Consider the following 12,319-nt stretch of genomic DNA (forward strand, 5'->3'; position numbering starts at 1 on the left):
TTAAAAACGCAAAAAAAAAAAATCCGATTAATCGATCGATAAAGTGCTAGATTAATCGATTACAAAAAGAATCGATAGCTGCAGCCCTAGTTACTATATTATAACATACAGATTTCAAAGGGACAGTATATTGCTCTAAACGGATGCTGATAAAAGCATCTTATGAGCTCAGTAAAGTCCACTAAGACGTGTACCTTGAGACCAGCGTCCACCAGGATGTGCATGTTGGTTCGGCTGCTGACAGGAGCTTTCTGCCCCCCTCTCTTAGGGGTTGGAGGCAGGAGCAGGCAGCTGGGGGGGGGCAGCCGGGGGTCAGGGGGGCGCTGGGCCGAGGCTTTCTCTCTACAGTTACACACACACATACATTTACATGGTGTTATAGAGGATGCAAAGTGATTTACTGTACTTCAATCTGAACTGAACTGCATATATTACTGTTTGTGTGTGTTTGTGTGAGCGTACTTGTCTCTCTTGGTGAGCAGTGGCAGACTCTGGCTGACTAAGCCGTGGCTCAGCAGTAAAATGTCCTTTGGAGTCATTCCTCCATTGACAAGCAGACCCAGGACCAGTCGCCGCAGCACAGCCCCCACCCGGTTACACACCTTCAGACTGGATGAAGTCTCCAGTATCTGATGGGAGGAAAATACCAGCAGGAAAGATTACCCTTTCTATGTTCACATCCCGTTAACTACTGTCTGCTAAAAAATCAAAATAATTTTATTCATTGTTAAAATAGAGCTGATTTGCGGTCCAAAACGAAACACAAACATTACAATTTGAAACCTAACTGACTTACCTCCTTCAGTGGCAGTATGAGTCTGGTGATGCTCTCTCTGCTGCAGAACTGGGCCAACAGCTCATAGGAGTCCATGCTCTTGCTGTGTCGAGCCTCCATCAGTTTGGAGAAGATCCCCTTCACCTCCTTCTCCTCGGCCACAGCACCAAACAGCTCGCTGTTGAAGATCTGGGAAACAAATATGAAGGAAAATCCAGGGGAGATGTGAGAAAGACCAAGTGACATACAGCTGGAACACTGGCAATATCTGAGAAACAGAGTCTACACAGTAAGATGAAGTGAAGTTCTTACATCAATGAGCATTTTCATACATGGGTCCAGGTCACCACTCTTTAGTGTTGGACTGAGGACAGACAGCAGCTGGTACACTGTAAATGTTAACACATGGACCTGGATAGGAGGAGGACAGACACAGTTCAGAGACAAGAGAGGAGCATCTCTTCACAACAATGGTTGAGAGCTACAAAATCTATTTAACTACAAAAAAATGTAAATATTTTAACTTTAAAATGATTTAATGAGAGGAATGTGAAATATTTTATTCTATTATTTCAGTGTGTGCATGTATTAGTACGTGTGTGTGTGTGTGTGTGTGTGTGTGTGTGTTCTCTTGCCTGGTAGCCCTTAACCAGAACACCCTGCATCTCTTTAAGCAAGTAGTGCAGGTATCTTTGTCCAAGCGTCTCAATGATCTTCACCAGTGTTCCTCTTGCTACATCACGAATCTCCTGGAAACGGTTCCTCAGCAGCACACACACCTTGATCAGAATCCTGGATAACACACACACACACACACACATTGAAGTGTGCACATAAGCCTTTGCTAAAACGACACCCATCATGCAACAGATTCCCGTGTTTATGTGAGATCCCAGAAAGAATGTTTTTCTTTTCATCTAAACCTCAACTTTTATCTTCTCCATCTGTTGACAGACGTTGACCATCAACACACTCACACACACATACAAGAACACACACACGAGCCTACCCGGGCAGGTTGACCTCCATGATGTGTGGAGGCAGAGTCTGCATCAGTTTGACCATAGCGAAGGCTATTGGTATCCTCCCCACCTCGTCTTCCTTCACATCCTTTGACTTCACCGCCTTGTGCTCCTCATCACGCTTCACCTAGAGGAAACAAACACATTTACACCATTAAACTAAAAGTTTTCCTCACCAGGACTTGTCACGTGTCAGTTGTGTACGCAGTGTGTACCTTTGCGGTGAGACACTTGTGCAGGCGCGGCAGCACGTTGTCGTTAACAGAGCGGTGGATGGCGCTGATCAGAGACTCCAGCTCCTCTTTACTCTGTGGCAGCCCACTGGCCACGGCTACAGGTTTAGCAGCCACTGGTACTTTGGCTTTAGTGGTGGCCGCTTCCTTTTCTCTATCATTGTCATCCGTTTCCATGGGAACATCAGATGGGGCACTTTTACTATCAGTCTCCATTGCCTCCTCATCGTCGCTGGCGTCCGTTTCTTCATCTACAGCTTCGTCCATGTCGCCTGCATCGACTGTGACGCTCTCAGCTGGTCAGAAATGTGTTGTTTGATTGAGCATGTTTCATACGCAGAAGAAATACAAGCAGACATAGAACACATCTGATTAGTGACTTACCTTCTCTGGCCTTGGCTGCTTCCATTTCCTTGCTGAGGGTCTGGTGGTCAAAATGAAAGGCCTCCAGAACTGTGACTAGCAGACTGGATTCATAGAGGAGGAAAACATAGAGGAAGACTTTTGAGAAATGACAGTATGATGATTTAAAATGTAAAGAAGAAAAGATGGCAATATAAAAAAACAATCTAATAGCCAAAGGAGATTTTAAACAGTGTTGTAAAAGAAGACATGAAGATGAGGAAAGCCCTACCTCACAGCCAGTTTCTGTTCTGCCTGTGCAGTCTGCAGGATGTGAACGAAGTGTTTGAGGTAGTAGAGGTACTTGGACCAGGTCAGCCTGCGACAGACTGCACCCACCACCTCCACCGATGCAGATATCATGCTCTCATGCTGCAGCGTAACAAGGTTTTTTTTTAGTTTCCAGGCACAGTTTTAAAAAGTTATGTGTCAAAAGCAAATGTGTTCTGTTGTATTTTGAAATGATACTGTTTACTTCATGAAAATAAGTCACCTTGAGCATCTTTTCATCGAGCAGGGCCGTCATGGCGTATGGCATGATGTAATCCTGCAGTGAACGAGACGTCATCACCACCGTGCCCTCGTTGAGCTGCTTGGCCAACTTTCTCAGTGCACGACCTCGACGGTGGATCTTAAGAGAGGAATACATAAGTCAGTGTAGTCCTACCTGTACAACAGTCTGATAACAAGTAGAAAGAAGGCAGGGGAGGGACTGTGGATGGTTCCTTTCTCACCTGGATGTGCTTCATGTGCTCAAAGAAGTCAGACTCAGGATCGTTGTAGTCTGTGAGCTGCACCAGGTCTCTGAACTCCTTCTTGGAGGGAAAGGTCTTCACCAGGCAGGCCAGGACAGTGGTGGATTCATATTGCACAGTCTGGAAAGATTCAGGGGGGTGAGACCACATTTTTAAACATACCGTAAAATTCGGAATATAAGTCGCACTGGTATATAAGCCGCCGTCTATTTTTGAGGACCTCAAACTGGGAAAACGAGGTTTTCTATTGCTATTTGGTAATAAAAACATTATACAGGTTCCACATGTTTCTGTGCTGCGGTGTAGCTCTTTCTTGTTATTTTATATTTAAAAAGAACAGAGATCGCGGGGTAATTAAACACTGTACATTCAGCGCGATATAGTGCATAGCGTTTATTAGTTTTCCATGCGCACGTGTGTGTGTGTGTGTGTGCCTGCGAGCGCCTGCTTGAGAGAGAGAGAGACCAAGTCCAGCAGGAGGAGGGGCTGACTGACAGAGATGAGAGACGGTGGTTTAAAAAAAAAAACCCATAACAGTAATATTATTTTATGTCGGAGACTATGGCGGGGCCAAATGAGTCTCGTTAATTACCGTCATCGGAAACGCCGTTCTGCCTGCGTGATCGTATGCGGATACAGGACGCATTACCGCTTACACCTGTGTTCACACACATGTGGTCACAATGCGACCCTGACCGCCTCCGGGAGGTGGTTTGGCCCATCGGATCACAATCCGTCCTCAATGCACCCTTACTTTCAAGTGGTCCAGCTCTATCTGACTGCAGTCTGATCACTGAGAACGCTGTTAATACCAGTTTTAAACGGGGTTGACATTTACCTTGGTCTATAGGTCGCACCGTTGTATAAGCCGCACCCAACTTTTTAGATGGAAAAAAAAGGAAAAAAAGTGCGACTTATACACCGAATTTTACGGTATGTCACAATGACTGTGTGTGTGTGTGTGTGTGTGTGTGTGTGTGTGTGTGTGTGTGTGTGTGTGTGTGTACCTCTGTCTTGCTGCGGAGCCCCTTATGTATAGCATCCAGGATGGTGTGTTGTACAACATCCTTATAGATCTGTTCTCCAGGGCCGACCGCTGCCAGCTGGACAATGACTGCAGACAGACACAGGGTGGCGTTGTCTGCCAGAGACATGTCCCCGATCTGCACCAGAGAATGGAGTTAATGAGTTCATCTTCTGATGTTACACCCATTCTTTAGACAGTATGTGTTTTATCAACTGACCTCATAGGTGTGGAAACAGTTGTGTATGATGGTGTTGATGTAGTCCAGGTCCAGAGTCTGCATGTCTTTGACCCGCCTGGTGGCGCCTTGGAAAGCTGTCAGACGCACATCAAAGTGGATCTCGTCCAAGTGTCGACTGTCAAACGCATTGAGCTGGAGAGGAAGGACAGGAAATGGTGAGTCTAACCGCAGAGATTAAAGTCTAACTAACACATGTTTGTGTGAGTGTAATCAATGATCTTACCTTTGCTGCTAACTCAGTGATATATGTAAGTGAAGGATCCAGATCTGACAGAGTCTGTAATCAGAGCAGCACAGAGGGGGTTCAGAGTTAGATGGGTATCAACCTCCATCAAGACATCATGTCCAACAGCACACACTGGTTACAGGCTGGATCAGTGATTCTAAACCTTTTAAGATACAAATGACTCAACCTTGATCCCTCATCACAGTTTATAGAGATGAGTTGTGTGCAGTTTAAAGAGGGATTATCATTTAAAGGTGAGTTATTATGGAAATATCACTTTTTGAAGGCTCTTTGGGTGTTTTTCTAGCCTTCCTGCCCCCAAAATGTGAGAATTGACAAAGAAAATCTGTAATTTGCAGGCTTCTCAGGCTAAAATCTGTATGGTTTTATGAGCTGTTTCCTTAGTTGTTTGACAATGATGTAATTAGTTTTCGAATTTGCATAATCCCACCCTACCTGTGAGCAGTGGCTCATTAGCATTTCAAGAGACAGACACTGAAACCAGCCGTTCTGAACAGGGCTGTTTTGAGCAGATGAAAAAAGAGCTGTGATGTTTGATCTTTGGGGGATTTTGACTGAAGCATGTCACAGACATGTCTTTAAGACACTTGGGAACTATTTTTAATTTGTGGAAAAGGGGCATGATATGTTTCCTTTAAAAGATTTTAGAGGTAAAAAAAAAAAAGAAAAAAAGGCACACTTCTATCTTTCTTGGTACCTTCGGTCATCTGTGGACCCTTGAGATTTATCTTGGGACCCTCAGGTTGTTTGAGGACCCGTATTGCTTCAGACATAGATTAATAAATACATACCAGAGGTGAGATTCTAAATGTTGAATGCAGCATTTAATGGTGTTACAACAATCTGGGATCTAAATCACTGTCTGCCTGTACTAACAAAATCTTTGTTAGGTGTTCTGTCGTACCTGGAAGACATTGGTGAGAGCCTGCCTGGGCAGCTTCTTGTGAATGATGGAGAAGAGTTTGCTGAGAGGGCGGAGGAAGGCCGATGGCTGCACACACTGCCGCAGCAGATTCTGTACAGTGGCCAGGATGTCGATTTCTGTCTCCTGCAACCAACACAAATTGAGGTAAATAATTTGTAGCATGAGGAAATACAATCTATTACAGATCTATTGACCTTTGAAATGAGACTTGACTCTAACGTTAAACTATTCATATCTTTAAGCTTTAACTCACAGAGATGCCAAAAGGTATGACACAAGCTCCAGATTTTAAATTCAATTCTGACGTGATATGAAATTAGTCTCATCTAGCGTATACAAACTGTTTGTTAGTCTCACCTGAGGGTTGTGGCCTTTCTGGAGGTAGGGCAGCAACAGGCTGATGAGCACTGAACTCTGCTCCTTGTCACTCACAAAGCGACTGACCCTGGCAAAGTGAAAGAAAAAAAATAATTTTAGAGGACAAAGTAGGCTGAAACTTGTGCACACCGGCACGGACGGACAGGTGCGTTGGAGAAGACCTGGTAGTCGAGTAACGTGAGAAAAAGCTCCCGCACGGCGCACACTGTCATCACTTGCAGAGGTTTTATTGAGCAACGTTTCGGTCCTGAGACCTTCGTCAGGTTCTAAAGGACAAAGTAAACAACTAACAAGTAGGGGTGGGAGAAAAAAATCGATTCACATAAATATCGTGATATCCTTTTTGACGATTTTTAAATCGATTTTTTTTTCCAAAAATCGATTTTTAATTTTTTTTATTTTTTTGAAGTTTTTGAAATATTGTGCAATGTGCATTTGTTAGCCTTTTTTACATACAGAGAGTACAGGTTTTGAAAAGGGTTTAAGTTCACTTTATAATGGAGTATGTTAATTTATAGGCTCCTACAGTATTTGTGTGCAGATAAATGTTAAAAATGCAGGCTAAAAATCGAGAGAATCGGCAATATCGTAGAATCACAATTTAAATCGAATCGCCATCCAAAAAATTGTAGAAGAATCGAATCAGGAGAAAAGCATATCATCCCAGCCCTACTAACAAGTGTTTTTCTTAAAAAAGAAAACACCCAAGATACAGTGACACAAGAAGATAATTCATGATTGCAACCTCTACTGTATATCCTCAAAGCAGAACAGTCAGCTGACAGTGAACTCACTTGGACAGGATGTTGAGCTCCCTGGCCACCTGCGCTCTGAACTTCTTCTTCTTGAGTCTGTCAGTGTTGCGTACGACTCCACTCAGGTACTGCAGCAGCGTGGAGATGTGGGGCAGCAGCAGCCTGGAGCCCTGACTCAAAGCATCTGGACGAAATACAACAACACACACATTGAACTGTGGCTGGCATCGAAGCAAGAAGATCTATAGAATTAGGAAAAAATAGGAAATACATTCTTGATTCTTGATACATTCTTCATTCTTGAAGAGGCACAATCTGCTGACCTGCACTGACTAGAGCGCCCTCTCCAGGCTGGGGGAACACACTGTTGTTGACACTGAGCCCTGTCTCTGTCTCCGAGGCAACAAAGTCTTCTGTTGCGGCTAAAGACTCTGCTATGTCCATCACCACGGCTGTGGTTGCCGGGGAAACGTTCTTGGCAGAGAGGAGGGCAAAGACATTAAGGAGGACATCACACTCTGGATGGCCTGGTCTCTGCTTGGCCAGAAGGGGAAAATACCTGAGACAGAGAGACAAAAAATATCTTGATTCAACTCTGAAGGCCACTCTAGACGCTGGGAAGAGGACAGATGCAGAAGCTACCAGCTCTGACCTGGCATTTTTGCACCACACATGGATGAGTTTCAGCAGAGGAGTCGGGGAGTAAGGGCTCTCTGAGGGGAGACGACACACCTGCACAAAAAAAGACATTTCTAGGTGAAATCAAATCACCCCAAGTAAAGACAACACAGCACAACAAAGCCTTAGTAAAAAACACATTGTTGTTTCCAATATGTACCTGAGGCCAGACCACAGCCTGGAAGACGGCATCCAGCTCGTCTGGGCTGAAGCTGTACGAGTCAAAGCTGTCAAAAAAGTCCTGGATCCTCAGGATGCCCAGTCGCCTAAGGTTCTTCAGAGGACTGATGCAACCTGCCCTCAGCTGCAAACAATAGGTAGAGAAAGAGAGGCAGCATCTTTTTTAGATGTCTTCATTTTTAGATGACTCAAAACGTACAGTTTTAAATATCCATAATAGAGCAGCTCTATCTGAACAGCTTCAACCAATTCGGTTTGGTGTGCTCGTAAGAAACCTGGATCGTCGGTTTAAGAAACAAAAAGTGAAAACACTGAATCAGTCCACATCTTGGTTACCTGGTCCCTCTTGTCCAGGACAGTGGACACGGAAGCGGTGACACACAGGATGATCTGCAGCACTTTAGGCAGGTAGATGTGGATGAGGTGGCCCAGTTTCTGTATCACCACATTGATGATGTTCAGCAGGCCGTGCTGACGGCCGAGCGGGAGGATGGCACCCACATCCGTCTCAGCCACGGCCCTGTCCACTGCTGCCAGACAGGAACCTGAAGACACACACAAGGACACAGGTAAAGATGGATGAGGGGATGGCTACAGTCCAGGCCATCTCAGAAAAACAAGAGACTTGTTTTCTTGTATAGCTCCAGTGCACTGTGCTGTAATTCGCATGATTAAGTATTAGCATCATTCAAGCCTGCTGATCCTTCAGGGATGATGTCTAACTTTTGGCTGGTGCCAGTGGCTCAAACAAACAATCAAGGTAAAATCTATTACATGTATTATTGTTTCAGAAAACTGCATATAAAGAATGTGGCCCTCACTCACTCTGATAGATTAACTGCCAAATATTACATGTTTGTGTAGACTGTTTCAGCTTTCTTGATTAATTATAATTGCTATTATTGTTTTGTAAGGATCATCTACACAAGACAAGCAAGTCCCAGAAAGAACAGCCATTAAATTGATACAACATATCAACCAAAGAGCTTCTCAAACACACTGTGCAGAAAACTCTTCGTCTTAATGTCAAATAAATGAACAAATAAAAACCAAACTTGTAATTTATGTTGATTGGGATGAAACTCAACAAAGGTTTTTACATGGGAGGACAGCTTTGATTTTCTACCTTGGCTGTGATGGCAGACGGGCTCCAGCAGCAGATCGATGAACATTCCCAGTTCCTCAGCCTGGCAACCTGCCAGGAAACGCAGTATGATGGAGGAGCGGGAGGCCGAGGCAGCTTTCCCTTGGAATTTACTTCCTGCTTTACTGCGCAGACGTCCATAAAGGATCCTGTGTAATGAAGAGCAAGAACACGGCTGCTGAGAATAATATAAGAGTTCACTAAATGATAACACAGGTGTAACAGTTTTGTAATAAATACAGGTTTTCAACTGTGACTTAAAATACTATACTCAAGTGAGTTTGCTGACCTGGCCCCCAGGGACTGACTGACAGGACATTAAGACGCAGTCACTCTGTCTTTTGGCCTTGTTTAATTGTAATGTATTAATTGTTCCGAAAAAAATCTATATTTTAAGCTTGTTTGTAGCAGAAGCTCCCAGTGTCTCGGTTCACTGCTCTTCCTGTGTCAGTGCAAATCTCACGTGATTTGCACTGACCGGCGGAACAATTTCTCATGTCGGGGCTTCAATACAAGAGGGACATTACAGACGAGCACTATGGAGGTATTCGGATGTTTTTTTGGTGTGTCTTTTTGGACAAAGAAAGTTGGTATCCATTGACAACCATTATATGGACAAATACTGCTGCGCGGACCCCCCCGTAACTCAAGAAAAGGCACGGAGGACTCTCGGAGGACTCTCTCACAGCTCTTAGTCGACATGAGGGTGAGTAGATAATGAGTGACATTTGAATTTTGGGTGAACTATCCCTTTAACATGGCGACATTTCAGTGTGTTTTTCTGGGTTGAAAAGGCTGGACTTAAAACAGTGTCAAACATAACACATTTGTGGTCACAGATAAAATCCACCAATTCTAAGGAACTAAGTGATATGGCCAGTGTAAAAGCTAGGTCATGGATATGGCCACATAAGAACAGGACCCGTTTGAGCAGGAAGCAGGAAAAGACTGGTTCCACGTAAACCAGTGAATGAATGAAACACCGAACCAATATTTATATTCATAAAGTAAACAGTAGAAGTGTGGAAGTCAGACTGGCTGGGGACATAGTATGTGTAAAAGCACGCTCCTTTTTTGTAAACACTTCGCCCTGCTTTCTATCAGATAAAAAAATGAAACTATCAACTGTCTGTGTGTTTTTTGGGTAATATGTAACCTATGGGCGGTGACTTGTATTTCAATAAAAAATACTCCCAAAATGAGCAAAGTGGTTCTGAGGAAGTTCAAGGAACAGTATCATGTCTCTGTATGCTGAGTAAAGCTACAGGCAGGACAGAAGAGAGAGAGTGAAGACTGGAAATAGCAGTAGGTGGTATGAAAAAAAGAAATAAGCATCTAAGAAAAGTATCTAGAAATGGAGGAACATCTGTCTGTTTTACAAATGTCTTTCTTTCTGCTCGTCCAGTTCAACTTCACTGGTGTGTTGCTGAGGACCCAATGACAATAGAGTTGGTGTGAGTGTATGGTTCTTGAATATAATTTCAAATATCAGCACAAGTAACATGATGATTTGAAGAAAGGCATCATTCAACGCTAACAGCAACTTCTATTGTCACGGAGACACTACCAGAGCAGAGCAGCAACACTCACTGACTATGTCACACAGTTAGGATGATGTATTCAGGAAAACTGCAGGCTTGAGTTAACTGTGGACCGGCCCATTATGAACACACACACACACACACACACACATACCTCATGAGCAGTGGGATCAGGCCGGCTCTGTGTGAAGCGTCAACCACTTCTGTCTCCTCAGAAATGTTGAAATGGACAATCTCCTCTCTGAAGTGTTTGTCTTCCAGGAGCCGCTCAAGATTCTCCCTGAACACACACACACACACACACACACACACACACACACACACACACACACACACACACACACACACACACACACACACACACACACACACACACACACACACACACACACACACACACACACACACAGGCACATAAGAGGTCAAAACACCGAATAAAAATACCCCAAATTATTCAAAATTGAACAAATGTATTTTCAGACTTCACATTCTTCTCATTTTAGATTCACATCTAAAAAGAAAAGATTGAAATGGTGGAACAAATTTGACAAATATAGGCTATTTCTGACTCCACATCCCATCTCTGGTCTCCTCCACTAGGAGGCAAATGAACAGGTAGTTTCTTACACAGACAGTGATGACATCAGCAGGCGTTAAAAAAACGACCCCCTCAAATTTAGGGCTTCATATTTTGATATTCATCCATATCAATTAATCATGCATTAAAGGAAAGGGAGGCAGAAATCTAGAAAAAAGCTTTGAGTTGAGTCCACACGGTTCTCATCCCCTCAGCCAGAGCAGCGAGTAGAGAAAAAACGTCTCTTTCTTACGTTTTAAAACGTCCAAATAATACGAATAAGGGCTGCTGCTCTGTGATTGGTCAAAATGAACCGTCACAGGTAGATTCTTTGCAGGCTGAAAACAGAGCCTAGGGGAGACGCAGACGTCTGATCTTTTTTCACATCACTTCATTTACATTATCCCCAAGGTTAGTGTGTAAGTTTTTGCCTAATACTGTCAAAAAAAAGCTGCCTCCCTAGCCTTTAAGTAGTCCCATACACTGGGAGAAAAGGAAGATGGGGAGAAGAATTGTGGATCTGGGAGGGTCGAAGGAGACAAAAGATCGTAGACATTACATACCCGAGACCCTTAAAATTATGATTTACTGATATAACAGTTGAGTAAGCAGTGATTTGCGCTGTTGGCTGGTTGGGACAAATAACAAGTGGTTGCTTATTGTGGTTCAATGTCTTGTTCAAAGACTTACTACTCAAAAGGTGGAGGTCTCAAAAGGTCTTGTGATGATTGTGAATTTAATTAATGACAAATAACAAGATGATACACCTTGTAGGAGCGATATTAAAAAAGAAGCACCGTCCGGAAAGCAGGTCAGTGTGATAGCCTGATGCTGAACAAAGAGCCACACATACAGTCACCAGTAATGCAAAACTTCCCCCGGAAACACACATCAGTCTGCAGCAGGGCTGCAGAGCAGTAAGTGGATAGCTTGCTAACAGATAGTGGAGGGTATAATGTCAGGCAGAGACAGCACTGAAGTGGAAGTTAACATTCCTCCATCTGTAATCATAGAGGGTTGGTGACGAGAGCCGTAACTTATCAAAGCAGCTCACAATGATCCCATTGAGGAAGTTGGGCAAACTGAGAGAGTGCTGCTTCAACAGCAATGTTACTACTGTACATTTGTCTCCCTGATTTCCATCTCATAGTGCTTTTCTTACTTGTATGGTACAATGTTGGAGTCTTTGTATGTGAGAACACACTCCAGTGCCACTCTCTGGATCTGCTGGTCCTGATGGCAGAGCAACTGAAGACACAGAGACACAAACATATCACACTGGATTCTTAGAGATACTCTGTATTCTATCTGCTTCAAAAGCCCAAATTAAAGGGATAGTTCACCCAAAATTGAAATTTCACTCATTATCTACTCACCCTCATGTGGACTAAGGGCTGGGAGAAGTTTCAGAGTCCTCCGTGGCTTCTCTGAGTTACAGGGGG

General features: G+C 43.7%; 1 protein-coding gene across 1 annotated transcript in view; it reads right to left on the reverse strand.

Annotated features, from left to right (window-relative positions):
• Window positions 1–12,319, reverse strand: part of utp20 (UTP20 small subunit processome component) — a 31,697-nt gene that overhangs the window by 7,667 nt on the left and 11,711 nt on the right. The window contains exons 24-47 of the mRNA XM_085768777.1: window positions 12,040–12,125; window positions 10,455–10,580; window positions 8,742–8,908; window positions 7,952–8,160; window positions 7,596–7,739; window positions 7,410–7,489; window positions 7,081–7,316; window positions 6,797–6,941; window positions 5,982–6,069; window positions 5,604–5,747; window positions 4,676–4,729; window positions 4,432–4,584; window positions 4,195–4,350; window positions 3,167–3,307; window positions 2,926–3,063; window positions 2,665–2,804; window positions 2,415–2,497; window positions 2,013–2,326; window positions 1,785–1,924; window positions 1,411–1,567; window positions 1,088–1,186; window positions 797–964; window positions 463–629; window positions 195–342 (exon numbers count right to left, since the gene is read on the reverse strand). Coding sequence (XP_085624903.1) covers window positions 195–342; window positions 463–629; window positions 797–964; window positions 1,088–1,186; window positions 1,411–1,567; window positions 1,785–1,924; window positions 2,013–2,326; window positions 2,415–2,497; window positions 2,665–2,804; window positions 2,926–3,063; window positions 3,167–3,307; window positions 4,195–4,350; window positions 4,432–4,584; window positions 4,676–4,729; window positions 5,604–5,747; window positions 5,982–6,069; window positions 6,797–6,941; window positions 7,081–7,316; window positions 7,410–7,489; window positions 7,596–7,739; window positions 7,952–8,160; window positions 8,742–8,908; window positions 10,455–10,580; window positions 12,040–12,125 — 3,483 coding nt within the window. The remainder of the gene's footprint in view (window positions 1–194; window positions 343–462; window positions 630–796; window positions 965–1,087; window positions 1,187–1,410; window positions 1,568–1,784; window positions 1,925–2,012; window positions 2,327–2,414; window positions 2,498–2,664; window positions 2,805–2,925; window positions 3,064–3,166; window positions 3,308–4,194; window positions 4,351–4,431; window positions 4,585–4,675; window positions 4,730–5,603; window positions 5,748–5,981; window positions 6,070–6,796; window positions 6,942–7,080; window positions 7,317–7,409; window positions 7,490–7,595; window positions 7,740–7,951; window positions 8,161–8,741; window positions 8,909–10,454; window positions 10,581–12,039; window positions 12,126–12,319) is intronic.

This window comes from Trachurus japonicus, chromosome 23, assembly GCF_045865225.1.
Source record: "Trachurus japonicus isolate A0001 chromosome 23, Traja_1.0".
In the NCBI taxonomy this organism is placed as follows: domain Eukaryota; kingdom Metazoa; phylum Chordata; class Actinopteri; order Carangiformes; family Carangidae; genus Trachurus; species Trachurus japonicus.